The sequence below is a fragment of the Phyllobates terribilis genome, unplaced genomic scaffold (assembly GCF_046119375.1).
Source record: "Phyllobates terribilis strain yellow unplaced genomic scaffold, ASM4611937v1 Scaffold_9__5_contigs__length_417890890, whole genome shotgun sequence".
NCBI lineage: Eukaryota > Metazoa > Chordata > Amphibia > Anura > Dendrobatidae > Phyllobates > Phyllobates terribilis.
This window is the reverse complement of record NW_027362769.1, coordinates 382,935,893-382,950,569: the sequence shown is the minus strand read 5'-3', so window position 1 is coordinate 382,950,569 and position 14,677 is coordinate 382,935,893. Positions and strand designations below refer to the sequence as shown.

Here is a 14,677-nt window from a genome sequence, read left to right as displayed (position 1 = left end):
CGACCGGGTCTCAGCAGTGGACAATGGGTAAATACGCCCACGGGGAGGAGTAGTACCGGGTAACAGGTCGATAGGACAGTCGTATGGTCTATGAGGGGGTAATGTCTCTGCCTCCTTTTTATTAAAGACATCAGCAAATGACCAATAGGGAATCGGAAGTCCAGGTAGATTAGTTGGGGTAGGAGAAGGACGGACGGGATGAACAGGAACCAAACAAGTCTTATGACAGTCCTGTCCCCAGCGAAGGACTTCCAGCGAAGGTCTGCCAGTCAAGCACGGGTGCATGTCTCTGGAGCCAAGGTAGACCTAGTAAGAGGGCGTGAGAGAGTCCAGGCAGAACATGAAAAGAGATGCTCTCAGAATGCAGCATTCCCACCTGCAGAGTTACGGATTCGGTGATGAGTTGGATGGGACGTGGTAAGAGGCCCCCATCCACAGCAGCGACAGATATTGGTACAGCCAAAGGTTTGGTGGGAATGCGGTATTTTTCTACCAGGGACTGTGAGATAAGATTCCCGGCCGCTCCAGAGTCAAGTTGGGCTAGTTCGAAATAACGATTCTCCCCGCAGATAATAGAGACTGAGAGTAGCAGAGATGGAGAGGATTTATTCTTGTCTAGGTTGACCTCTCTGAGCGAACCTAGACACAGGCGTTTCCCGACCTCTCCGGACAGGTACGGATCCGGTGCTCCTTACTGCCACAGTAGAAGCAGCTCCCTTCGGCACGGCGTAAGTCCTGACGGGTTTTGACCATCTTGGTCTGGTCGACCTGCATAGGCTCAGGAGAGTGTACCTGGGGAGAGACGGATTTCTGAAAAGTAGGAGCTAGACGTGGAAACCTCCTCTCACGGGTGACCTCTTTGGCACGCTCCTGGAACCGTAGGTCAATCCGGGTGGCAAGAGTTATTAGGTCATCGAGAGTGGTAGGAATGTCCCGACCGGCAAGTTCATCTTTAATACGGCCGGACAGACCCTCCCAGAAGACGGATACCAGAGCGTCGTTATCCCAGGCCAGCTCCGAGGCAAGGGTACGGAACCGTATGGCATATTGGCCCACGGTGAGACTTCCCTGACGGAGACGTAGCAGAGATGATGCGGATGAGGTTTTCCGTCCGGGTTCGTCGAAGACTTTCCGGAAAGCCATGAGAAAGGCAGGCAAGTCGGACACCAGGGGGTCTCCTCTCTCCCATAGAGGATTTAGCCAGGCCAGGGCCTCCCCGGTGAGATGGGACATGATGAAGGCAATTTTGGCCCGGTCGGAGTTAAACTGGTGGGACAGGAGTTCAAAGTGCAGGGTGCACTGATTTATGAAGCCCCGAGCCTGGGTGGAGTCGCCTCCGAAGCGAGGAGGTGCAGAAAGCCGGGGTCCGGGGTAGGATACCATGGTATTGGTGGACAGCGGAGCTGCCGGGTTGCGAGTCATGGCACTGGCGGTGGTTGCTGGTGGAGCAGTCAGAGTGTCCAGACGAGAATTGACATTCCGCAGGTGACCCAGGATGGACTCCTGTTGGGACCTCTGACGGGACAGTTCATGACAGAGGTCCGAGAGTGAGGGAGCTTGGGTGCCACCGGGTTCCATGGCCCGAGCAAACTGTAACGGGTCTGGGAGGCGGAACCTCTGAGCTACTATACAAGGGGGCGGTCCTTGTAAGGGAGCGGGTGGCGACCAGGCAGGCAGTCACAGCAGGTGACCGGGACAGTCTCTAGAAGAACGGGCAGGAGGTCACGGCAAGTGACCGGGGCAGTCTCTGGGTGAACGGGCAGATGGTCACGGCAAGTGACCGGGGCAGTCTCTGGGTGAACGGGCAGATGGTCACGGCAAGTGACTGGGGCAGTCTCTGGGTGAACGGGCAGATGGTCACGGCAAGTGACCGGGGCAGTCTCTGGGTGAACGGGCAGATGGTCACGGCAAGTGACCGGGGCAGTCTCTGGGTAAAGGGTTGGTACGACCTGTGGCGGCTGATGGTAGACGTGAGCTCCCAGGTGAGCAGGCGAGAGTCTCTGGATAAACGGGTGGTCACAGCATGTGACGGCGGAGCTCCCAGGAAGACCAACAGACAGGCGGCAGATGAGCGCTCCCAGGTGAGCGGGCAGAAGTCTCTGGACAGGCAGGTGGTCACAGCACGTGACGGCAGAGCCTCCAGGTAGGCTAGCAGACTGGCAACAGATGAGCGCTCCCAGGTGAGCGGGCAGGAGTCACTGGACAGGCGGGTGGTCACAGCACGTGACGGCAGAGCCTCCAGGTAGGCTAGCAGACTGGCAACAGATGAGCGCTCCCAGGTGAGCGGGCAGGAGTCACTGGACAGGCAGGTGGTCACAGCACGTGACGGCAGAGCCTCCAGGTAAGCTAGCAGGCAGGTAGCAGATGTGCGCTCCCAGGTGAGCGGGCAAGCTGGTCCATAGACAGACTGACAAGAGTTGGAAGGCAGACCGTCGGACCTCAGGCAAGCAGGCAGGTAGTTGATGTGCGCTCCCAGGTGAGCGGGCAAGCTGGTCCTTAGACAGACTGACAGGAGTAGTAAGGCAGACCGTCGGACCTCAGGCTAGCAGGCAGGTAGTTGAATATCAGGCTGGCAGGAATCTGGCAGGAATCTGGCAAGTATCTGGCAAGTATCTGGCAGGTAACTGGCAACGGGACCTGAGGGCTGAAGCAGAGTAGTGAACAGTGCAACAACATTGCTCGGGCACCTCCATTTTGGAGGAGGTGCCTTATATATGGTAAAGTCCTCCGGCCATTGGCCGGGGACTCCTTAGGACGGCGCGCGCGGCCCCTTTAAGAGGGAGGAAGCGCGCGCGCCCTAAGCACAGTGGTCGGGAAGGAGCGCGCGCTGCCAGCAGAGCGGGAGGAGGACGCCAGGCTCGGAGCAGAGAGGTGAGGGGAACAGCGTCCCTGCCTAGCAGAGGGCAGGGACGCCGACGCTACATAATGATATAACAGAGATATTGCCAATTTTGAAATGTTTTATATGTGTGCACTTAACCTGTTTATCCAGTTACCCGAAAAGGGTCCAAAGACTTTTAGGATATGGACAGGGAATAATCAAAGAACTCTCCGTTGTAAATAGTTGCACTTGTTAAAGTGCCCCTTTGTGACAGACCACTGAACAAAAACCCGTTGGAGGTGGCCGAAGACGTGGTCCAACAACTGGATCAACTATGCCCTGCAGCCACCCCAGGGCCTACGTTGAGGGTTTGGGACGGGTCCCTCAAATTTGCATCTTGCGCAGAGGAATGGACACCTGGTTGCAGATTATGCTGTAACCTGTAAAAGACTATAATGCTTGTAAATATTCTAATGTACCTTGTTGTTGTTACCTGTTATTTTGCAAAATATTTTGCAAAATATTCTCGGTCCCGGAGTACTGAAATTAACTGGGGGGGAATGTGGCACCCCAGAGGGTCTGGTTGCCACAGTGGCATTGCTTCCCTTAAAAGAGGTAATGCCATGCCTGGAGGCAAGCAGGGGTTTCCTGGTCAGGAACACAATACATGCAACACTTTCCTGTCTCCAGGCCAACAAGGAGTCACCTCCCCTTGGCAACTGGTATCTGGGGGCAGGGTTAGTCAGTCTCAGTGTCAGAGAGTTGAGTTTAGGACATCGAGGAGTGAGGAGCTAGGGACTGGAACTGGAGCTAGCTCATCCTAGCTGGACTACACAGAGAACCGGACACCGGAGTCCGAGGCTGTGGGGCATTCCAGACCCAGCAGCAGATACCGCAGGGCAGGAGATTGCAGGTCCCCTGGCCCCATCAGAAGCCCGGAGGCTCAGCAGCACAGAAGGACCAGTACCGCCAAGGAGGAGCGAGGTATCCACAAGGCCCGAGCTGCCAGCCATACGGGTGTGCACAGCACGTTACACTCAGGGACGTGGGCTACAACACAGCTACAAGTAGAATAGCCAAAAGAGTATAGTAAGAGCAGGCCTACAACTCCACCTGTCCAGGAGGACTCTATGCTTGCTCCCAGACTGACCAGACTCTTATCTCTAGTCAGTACTCCAGTCCAGGCCTGTCTAATCGCTACAAGTAAAGACCCTGGGACTGCACTATACGGACTCTGTGGTTATTTCTGCACCGCGATACCCTGCACAACCACCATCATCCACACACACTGCCCTGAAGCTAACTCTTCCTTTGGGGAGTTATACTACCCTTGCTGCCAAACCATCAGCTTCAGAGGACTGTTCCGCAGCGGCGGTCCCTATTAACCGCACTCCACAGGTGGCGTAGTCTGACATTAAATAACCTATACATAAATACGCCTTGGATTGACCACCTGGGTCACGGACCGGGTCACCATCACTGTGACTACAACCCCCAGCATCTACAGGCCCGGCTCCGGGTACCCCACGGCCCAGGGGGCGCTTCAGTTCAAGTATATGATTTTCTGTATGGGGGTCCTGCTCTTACAGAATAAAGCGCATTACCCCCATGTCGGTCCCAATAATATAGAGCAATATGCCATATATACACCATATATCAGCCATAGCAGGAGGGCAGGAGAAGGTCGGATGCTGCCTAGATTGACAATTGTAATAACCGAGGTGTCGCTGACATATAAATTCCAGGTTTGGGACGTGTTAATAATCACTTGTTATCTAATTTTACATCATTTATGGACGAGGTTTTGTGGTGAAGGTATTTATAACATCTCAGGACTTTCAGGTGTATCATTATACCATAATATAATAATAGCTTGTGGCCTGTAATAAAATACAACGCGCAGTTATATCGCGCCGGTCACATTCCACACCGCACTATTAATCAGATTTTTGAAGGTTGGTTTCACACACACACAAAACTATCTTTATTGTCCATAGCAACCAATCACAGAGCAGCTTTAAATCTGCCAGAGCTGTTTGAAAGAATGAAAGCTGAGCTCTGATTGGTTGCTATGGGCAACAAAAGGGTGGCTATCTTAAGTGACATGCACTGGCGATGTATTCACACAAAGCGGTTTGTTCGGTTGAAGACGGAACAAGCCATTAGACAACTGGAGCTTATGAGAAAAGCTCAAAGTCTGCGTGAAGAGGTCATCCGGGTGCCTCATGTTCTGGTGAGAAAGCTCATTGGGAGAAATGGCCGAACCATGCAAATGATGGTAAAGAAGTCTGGTGTGATGAAAGTAAGGAGTCCACGTGATCGACAGGACTGGATACCAGATGAAAACGGCATGGTGTCATTCTCCGCTGTAGGAACGGAACAAAGTCTTGCATATATACGCATGCTGATGGAGTACCGAGTAACCTACCTGCGAGAGGTAGAACAGTTGAATCTCGCCAGACTACAAATGGAAAGGCAGCATCGCCTGAGCAGCAGAAGGTGGCAGCCGTCTAGAAATTGTGAGACCAGACAGAGAAAGGGCCCCCTAAATAACAGAACAGCTATAGCTGAAGTTAGGGACCTTTCAAGATGTCCTGAGAGTAGTGGGCATGGGTTTAGAGGTAGTGAGACCTCCAATGACTCAGGTCTGAGAGGCCCATACAAACGACCCAATAGCGTACGGGACAGTACGGAGTCGAACCGGACCTTAGATACAAGGGCATGTGAGTCACACTGCTGTATTGACTGCTGGGAGTGGGGGCGGTCTGACAAGGTTACGACTGACCGCTGGGAGCGGGGGAGGTCTGACAAGGTTACGACCCGAAAATGTGACTTGACGAAGTCAGTGACAATGACGGATGGTAGGTCCCTAAGGAATGGGCTAATGTCGATGACTAATGTTCCAGGGGCTGAGCAGCGCAATTGTCAAGTACATGGTCTCGGTGTGAACTGTGGGTTATAATGTGATTGTGTATATTATGTGTTCAACCCCACAAGTTTGAACAGAGGGGGGGGGATATGTAATGCAGCGGCTTGCAGCATTACTGTAATGGTCCAGGGTGTGTTCTGGCTGACCATGTACCTCCCCCTCAGGTGACTGATCACATGACTGTGACATCAGCACAGGTCCTGTGTGTGCACTGGAGGATATATAAACCCTGGTGCTTTTGAGACACTGTGTGAAAGGCATGAGGCCTGTTCCCCGTGTGTGGGACATCGTTAGAGAGTGAGGCCTGGTGAAGCCGGGTGAAGCCTGAAAGGCAGAGGCTGGATCCTTGTGTGGGGGATCCCAGTAGCCTTGGAAGGCAAGAGTCCTGTTAGGCAAAGGCTGGATGTTATGTGTGAAAACATACCAGTAGCCTTTGAAGGTACGAGGCCCGGAGGCCCCATCTGAGAAGCCGTAAAGCCACAGCGGTGGCAGAACTGAGCTGAGAAGCAGCTAAAACCCGGCAAAGGTAAAACCGCTGCTTGATGTGGACATTTATATTGTTACCTTGCTGAAGGCTGTATCTGGAGCCAAGTGGGCATATCTGTCACTGGAAAGGCTCTTGGACATTAAATGTGTAATATGTCGGCGAGCCACTGAGATGGACTCTGTTATGAGCGGTTTATGATAAATAATAAACTGCTGGATTTCATGTTACCGGAAAGACGTTGCATGTGTTCTTTAGTTGACCCGGTGAAGCGAGTGCCCCTCACACATATACACACACACATATACACACACACACATACAGTACACACCAAAAGTTTGGACGCACCTTCTCATTTAAAGATTTTTCTGTATTTTCATGACTATGAAAATTATACATTCACACTGAAGGCATCAAAACTATGAATTAACACATGTGGAATTATATACTTAACAAAAAAGTGTGAAAACTGAAAATATGTCTTATATTCTAGGTTCTTCAAAGTAGCCACCTTTTGCTTTGATGACTGCTTTGCACATTCTTGGCATTCTCTTGATGAGCTTCAAGAGGTAGTCACCGGAAATGGTCTTCCAACAATCTTGAAGGAGTTCCCAGAGATGCTTAGCACTTGTTGGCCCTTTTGCCTTCACTCTGCGGTCCAGCTCACCCCAAACCATCTCGATTGGGTTCAGGCCTGGTGACTGTGGAGGCCAGGTCATCTGGTGTTGCACCCCATCACTCTACTTCTTGGTCAAATAGCCCTTACACAGCCTGGAGGTGTGTTTGGGGTCATTGTCCTGTTGAAAAAAAAAAATGATGGTCCAACTAAACGCAAACTGGATGGAATAGCATGCCGCTGCAAGATGCTGTGGTAGCCATGCTGGTTCAGTGTGCCTTCAATTTTGAATAAATCCCCAACAGTGTCACCAGCAAAGCACCCCCACACCATCACACCTCCTCCTCCATGGTTCACGGTGGGAACCAGGCATGTAGAGTCCATCCGTTCACTTTTTCTGCGTCGCACAAAGACACAGTGGTTGGAACCAAAGATCTCAAATTTGGACTCATCAGACCAAAGCACAGATTTCCACTGGTCTAATGTCCATTCCTTGTGTTCTTTAGCCCAAACAAGTCTCTTCTGCTTGTTGCCTGACCTTAGCAGTGGTTTCCTAGCAGCTATTTTACCATGAAGGCCTGCTGCACAAAGTCTCCTCTTAACAGTTGTTGTAGAGATGTGTCTGCTGCAGAACTCTGTGTGGCATTGACATGGTCTCTAATCTGAGCTGCTGTTAACCTGCGATTTCTGAGGCTGGTGACTCGCATAAACTTATCCTCAGAAGCAGAGGTGACTCTTGGTCTTCCTTTCCTGGGGCAGTCGTCATGTGAGCCAGTTTCTTTGTAGCGCTTGATGGTTTTTGCAACTGCACTTGGGGACACTTTCAAAGTTTGCCCAATTTTTTGGACTGACTGACCTTCATTTCTTTAAGTAATGATGGCCACTCGTTTTTCTTTACTTAGAATTTGTATTATGGCAAGAAAAAAGCAGCTAACAGTCTATTCAGTAGGACTATCAGCTGTGTATCCACCTGACTTCTGCACAACACAACTGATGGTCCCAACCCCATTTATAAGGCAAGAAATCCCACTTATTAAACCTGACAGGGCACACCTGTGAAGTGAAAACCATTTCCGGTGACTACCTCTTGAAGCTCATCAAGAGAATGCCAAGAGTGTGCAGAGCAGTCATCAAAGCAAAAGGTGGCTACTTTGAAGACCCTAGAATATAAGACATATTTTCAGTTGTTTCACACTTTTTTGTTAAGTATATAATTCCACATGTGGTAATTCATAGTTTTGATGCCTTCAGTGTGAATGTACAATTTTCTTAGTCATGAAAATACAGAAAAATCTTTAACTGAGAAGGTGTGTCCAAACGTTTGGTCTGTACTGTAATATATGTAAAAATTAAATGAAAGCATTAAAAAACAAAAATCGCCTTTTTCCCTTTACCAAAAAGAATACATTAATTAAAAATAAATAAATAAAACACATATTTGAATTGCTACTCCTGTTACGTCCCATCATTTTTAACGCGTACAATGAATGGTATGAAAAAAAAAAGAATGAAAGAATTGCTATTTTTTTGTTTATTCACCTCCCAAAAAAATAATAAAAAGCTATTAAAAAAATCATATGTACCTTTCAATGGTACCAATAGAAAAGGCAAAGTAATCGCACAAAAAGAAAAGACAGAATGGAAAAAAAAATACGGCACAATACGGCAACGCAAAAACACTTTTTTTATTGTGCAAAATTAGCAAAATATATATTTAAATGAATAAAAACAATGCAAATTTGGTGTCAACTAAATTGTACTGAGCAGAAAAAAAATTGAAAAAGTCACTGATAGCTCACGGGGAATGCTTGAAAAAGAAAAAAAAAAAAAAAAAGATGCAGAATTTAATTTTTTTTTTAATTTTCCAACAAAAAAATACAATAAAAAAGTCCAAAGTACAATAAAAAAATACAACTTCCCAAAAGAAAAAAAGGCTTCCCCCCCCTTAAAAAAAATGCAATAAAAATGTTATTTGTACCCCAATTCGGTGCAGAAAAAAGAAGTCCTCTGTTAAAAAAAAAAAAATTTAAGTTACAGGTCTCAGAAAATGGCGCCAAAAAACTATATATTTTTTTTCAAATTTCGGATTTATTTTTAACCACTATAAAAAATAAATCTATACAAATTTGGTATAGCCATAATCATATTACCGGGTCATTTTTACTACACAATAATGGTCATAAAAAAATAAATAAAAAACTGCATTTTTTTTCATTTTTTCACCATTTCTCCCACTTGAGGTTTTTTTTTTGTCCCGCTTTATAAAATTATTGGTGTCAATGAAAACCACAACTCATCGCTGCCCTCAAGTGGACGGGGGAAAAATAAAAAGGCTCTTGGAAGAAGGAAAAGAATTTTTTAAAAAATAAGCAAAAATGAAAAATTGGTCTACCGTGAAAGGGTTAAATGGATTTTGAATTTATTTTTATTAATTTATTTTTTTTAAAGGTGAAAATCCCCTTTCAGGCTGTTTTTATGAGCTAGGGGAAGATAGGGGATATTTTTACCCATCAGTGCTGAGTCCTGTACGATGCTTGCCATTAACAACCATATAATAGGAAGCCACGGACAAAGGTTGCGTACAAAACACGTGAGACTTTGCTTTCTGTTATCAGCTCTCACAGACACGCAGTAATCTTCTGCCTATCATATGTATTCTGCGTCACTGGTGACATTTATATATGAGTAAAGAAGAAGTAAAGGGCAATTCATTCCATAAAAGTATTATATAGTCATTCTTCAAGGTGAGGTCCTTGGGCAGGGACAAATGTCAGAGTCTGTGCACCTGTCAGTAATAGGTGCGGCTCGATTCCATGACACACAGCTCCATATCCCCTGCACAGACATAGAATAAAAGTTAAAAATCTGAACTTCTTGCAGCCACCACTAGAGGGAGCTCACTTTATATATTAAGTTGAACCCTTTCAAGACCTGGCAAATTTTTCAGGTTTGTCCTTTATGTCTTTTTTTTTCCTGATCGTGTCACGTGGGGATTAATGTGAGCAGAGGGCATCTAGATAGTTAAACAGCAGCAATAATCAAATGTTCGTCACCCCCATCATTGTACTCCCATCATTCCACCCCCATCATTCTACTCCCATCACTCTACCCCCATCATTCTACCCCTATCATTCTACCCCCATCATTCCATCTCCATCATTCTACCCCCATCAATCCACCCCCATCATTCTACCCCCATCATTCTACCTCATCATTCCACCCCCATCATTCTACCCCCATCATTCTATCTCCATCAATCCACCCCCATCATTCCATCTCCATCATTCTACCCCCATCAATCCACCCCCATCATTCCATCTCCATCATTCTACCCTCATCAATCCACCCCCATCATTCTACCCCCATCATTCTACCCCCATCATTCTACCCCCATCATTCTACCCATATCATTCCACCCCCATCATTCTACCCCCATCATTCCATCTCCATCATTCTACCCTCATCAATCCACCCCCATCATTCTACCGGAATCATTCTACCGGAATCATTCTACCCCCATCATTCTACCCCCATCATTCCATCTCCATCATCAATCCACCCCCATCATTCTACCCCCATCATTCTACCGGAATCATTCTACCCCTATCATTCCACCCCCATCATTCTACCCTCATCAATCCATCCCCATCATTCTACCCTCATCAATCCATCCCCATCATTCCACCCCCATCAGTCCACCCCCATCAGTCCACCCCCATCAGTCCACCCCCATCATTCTACCCTCATCAATCCACCCCCATCATTCCACCCCCATCATTCTACCCTCATCAATCCACCCCCATCATTCCACCCCCATCATTCTACCCCCATCATTCCACCTCCATCATTCTACCCCCATCATTCTACCCTCATCATTCCACCCCCATCATTCTACCCTCATCAATCCACCCCCATCATTCTACCCCCATCATTCTACCCCCATCATTCTACCCCCATCATTCTACCGGAATCATTCTACCCATATCATTCCACCCCCATCATTCTACCCCCATCATTCCATCTCCATCATTCTACCCTCATCAATCCACCCCCATCATTCTACCGGAATCATTCTACCCCCATCATTCTACCCCCATCATTCTACCCCCATCATTCCATCTCCATCATCAATCCACCCCCATCATTCTACCCCCATCATTCTACCGGAATCATTCTACCCCTATCATTCCACCCCCATCATTCTACCCTCATCAATCCATCCCCATCATTCTACCCTCATCAATCCATCCCCATCATTCCACCCCCATCAGTCCACCCCCATCAGTCCACCCCCATCATTCTACCCTCATCAATCCACCCCCATCATTCCACCCCCATCATTCCACCCCCATCATTCTACCCTCATCAATCCACCCCCATCATTCCACCCCCATCATTCTACCCCCATCATTCCACCTCCATCATTCTACCCCCATCATTCTACCCTCATCATTCCACCCCCATCATTCTACCCCCATCAATCCACCCCCATCATTCTACCTCCATCATTCTACCTCCATGATTCCATCTCCATCATTCTACCCCCATCATTCTACCTCCATCATTCTACCCCCATCATTCTACCTCCATCATTCCATCTCCATCATTCTACCCCCATCATTCCACCCCCATCATTCCATCTCCATCATTCTACCCCCATCATTCTACCCCCATCATTCTACCTCCATCATTCTACCCCCATCATTCCACCCCCATCATTTCATCTCCATCATTCTACCCCCATCATTCTACCCCCATCATTCCACCCCCATCATTCCACCTCCATCATTCTACCTCCATCATTCTACCCCCATCATTCCACCCCCATCATTCCATCTCCATCATTCTACCCCCATCATTCTACCCACATCATTCCACCCCCATCATTCCACCTCCATCATTCTACCTCCATCATTCCACCCCCATCATTCTTCACAATGACTTCAATATACCCAATTGTTGCTGGTTTAACGCTTTGAAATCAGCTCCTGTAAATGCACCATAAATGTTCCTGTGCAACAGGTTAGCATTCGGGGCCCCACTTTTCATTAGTGCTCGGGGCCCCACTTTTTGTACAATTGTCTCTGCCTAAAGTGAACACTTCCTTCTGATTAACATAGGAGCGAGGTAATAAACTTCACCCCCAGGGTTTACATAGTCAATGCATTCTGTATAGTCGCTTCCTAAAGAGGAACAGGCACATTCTAGTTAACTATTTGTATCCCAAAGATCATTAAATGGGCGTCTATTATTATTATTATTATTAATAATTATTATCGCATATATGTATAAGCTAAAATGCGGTGCCAGCCTTTATTCCAACCCCCATCATCCTTGGACCTTGATCAGCCCCTTACTGTCACTGCACATCTACAGCTATAGCAATACATTACAGTAAAATATAAACTCTCAAAAGTTACAATATCCTAACAAAATTAAAAAAAAAAAAAAAAAATTATATAAAAATAAAATCACAGCTATAAAAAAAAAAAAAGAAGAAAAATAATCTAAATATTACTTGCTAACTTGACAAAGGGAGAAGAAGTCAATAGACGCCGCACTGTATATGGAATCCTTGTAACCAACACAACAACCGGAGCGATAGGGCAACGTTCAGACATGATGAGTGTTTCAAGCAGAATCCTCTTTTTTTTTTACAGGAGTTTTTCCTTTCCTGCAGAATCTTTTTTTTCCTTTCCAGCAGCCCTTTGACTTGACAGTGTGTAGTTTTGAGAGAAGGGATCGAGCTCTTTCTTCTTTTATTTTTTCCACCAGACATTTTTCAAAACCTCTTCCGGAAAATCAATAAATCATTTTCATTCGAACAATAAGGCTCTGTGCACACTGAAGAGAGTAAAACTTTCCAAATCCTCCTCAAAAACTCAAAACTCATTAAAAACTTTTTTTGCTGGAGAAAAAAAAAACAACTTTGCAATTACTCTCCAACTTATTAAAAACTTGGAAAAAAAACAACTCAATGCGCATGCCCTAAAGTGAATTTACTATAGCAATGAATAGTACGAGCTTTACAAACGTCCCTGAATCATTTTTCTAGACTATTTTAAAGAGGATCTACCCCCCCCCCCAAAAAAATTTTTTTTAGAAATCTTCATGTGAGCAAAGCCTAGTTGAAAAAAAAAAAAAAGTTATGTGTAATAATTTGTAGAAATTAAATGCGAATGGTACAATAATTTTGTTTTTTTAAAACAGGTCCTTCGAGGAAAAAGGAACGTACGCAGAAAGGAAATGATTGGAAAAATATATATAAAAAAATTAATATTTTGCTTTTTCAAGCTTTGGCCTGAAGGGGTTAATATTAGTTACTAAGCAAACAAATAAGATGCATAGTAAACTAAAATTAAAACTAAATTAAACTAGATACATAGTAAACAACTAGTAACTGTTCCCTCCTTCCATGTATCATCTCTATTTACAGAGACGTGGAGACCAATGCTAAATCCTGATCTCAAATAATAATAATAATAATAATAATAATAATAATATTTATAATCTTGGTCATTTCTGGACTTCTCCAGGTTGGTTACCTTCGCCCGGCTCCTTAGCTCCTGGGTGACATGTCCTCCTTCTTCTCTGTCCTATCTCTTTTACTAGGGTTGTACTTTGTATGTAACTATTTCTGCCTGGTTGGACCTGCTCAGACGGCAGGTGTCAGTGTGATTACATGTTCTGCAGGTTGCTGGACTCCTCCATCATTGATGCTACTTATTGTAATAATAGCCCCAACATTAAAGGAGAAGCACGCCCGAGGAGTCAGCATGTAGTCATAGCACCACTTATAACTTTCTGCCATTGTCACTACTCCTGATAATGTTTGAAAGTGCTTGGGGTCCAAAATCCCATCAGGGCTAGAGAAGACAAGGTAACTCTACCACCAGAAAAATGCCTGGAGCTTAAGCTGCCATTATATAGACCTTCCCAACCCACAATTCCACCAAGGAAGTCATTATTGGTTGCCCGCCAGACAATGGAGAACTTTTACTTGTTCCCAAATATTAAACTTTTATATACAACATCTAAATAAGATTACTATTGGCCCGATAATACCATACCTAGACATTAACGGTATTAAAGGTAAAGTTCCTGGTGGTCTAGGGCAGCAGTGAAGGGGGCAAAAAGTAAATTCCTTGGTGGTTTAGGGCAGAAAGAAAAAAGTTCTGGTGGTCTAGGACAGTGAATGAGCTAAAGATAAAATACTTTTTGACCTAGGGCAAAAAAAGAAAATGCTGGCGGTCTAGGATAGGGAAGAGGGCAATGGCAAAGTTCATTTAGGTCTAGGGCAGAGAAGAGATTAATAGTAAAGTTCTTGGTGGTCTAGGGTAGTAAATGAGCTAAGGGTAAAATACTTGGTGGTCTAGGGTAGTAAATGAGCTAAGGGTATAATACTAGGGTATAATGGCCTAGGGTAGTTATGGCTTTAACCCCAAACTGGTGGTCTAGGTTATGGAAAAGGTCAATGGCAAAGATCCTTTCTTTTACATTTACACAGGGATGAGATTAATGGCAAATTCCTTGGTGGTCTAGGGCAGTGAATGGGCTAAAGGTACAATACTTAGTGGCCAAAACCAGAAATGGGTTTAATTTAAAAAAAACTACATAAAAGTCCTGGTGGTCTAGGATAGGGAAAAAGTCAATGGAAAAGTTCCTTTAGGTTTAGAGCAGGGAAGAGATTAATAGTAAAGTCCATGGTGGCATAGGGCAGAGATGGGATTAATGGTAAAAGCCTGGTTGGTCTAGGGCAGTGAATGGACTAAAAATCCTTGATCCTTGGTGGTCTAAGGCAGGAAACAAAAATAAACAAACAAAAAG

At 45.8% G+C, this 14,677-nt stretch overlaps 1 protein-coding gene across 2 annotated transcripts in view; it reads right to left on the bottom strand.

Moving 5' to 3' along the window:
• Positions 1-13,549, bottom strand: part of LOC141162426 (NXPE family member 4-like) — a 43,131-nt gene extending 29,582 nt beyond the window's left edge. Inside the window, exons 1-2 of one of the 2 annotated variants that reach the window (XM_073648536.1) lie at positions 13,396-13,546; positions 12,369-12,758 (exon numbers count right to left, since the gene is read on the bottom strand). In XM_073648536.1, the coding sequence (XP_073504637.1) occupies positions 12,369-12,471 (103 nt within the window). In that variant the 5' untranslated portion in view covers positions 12,472-12,758; positions 13,396-13,546. Of the gene's footprint in view, positions 1-12,368; positions 12,759-13,395 lie in introns of both variants that reach the window. The other variant, XM_073648537.1, reaches the window with a different exon arrangement.
• Positions 13,550-14,677: the final 1,128 nt, after the last annotated feature.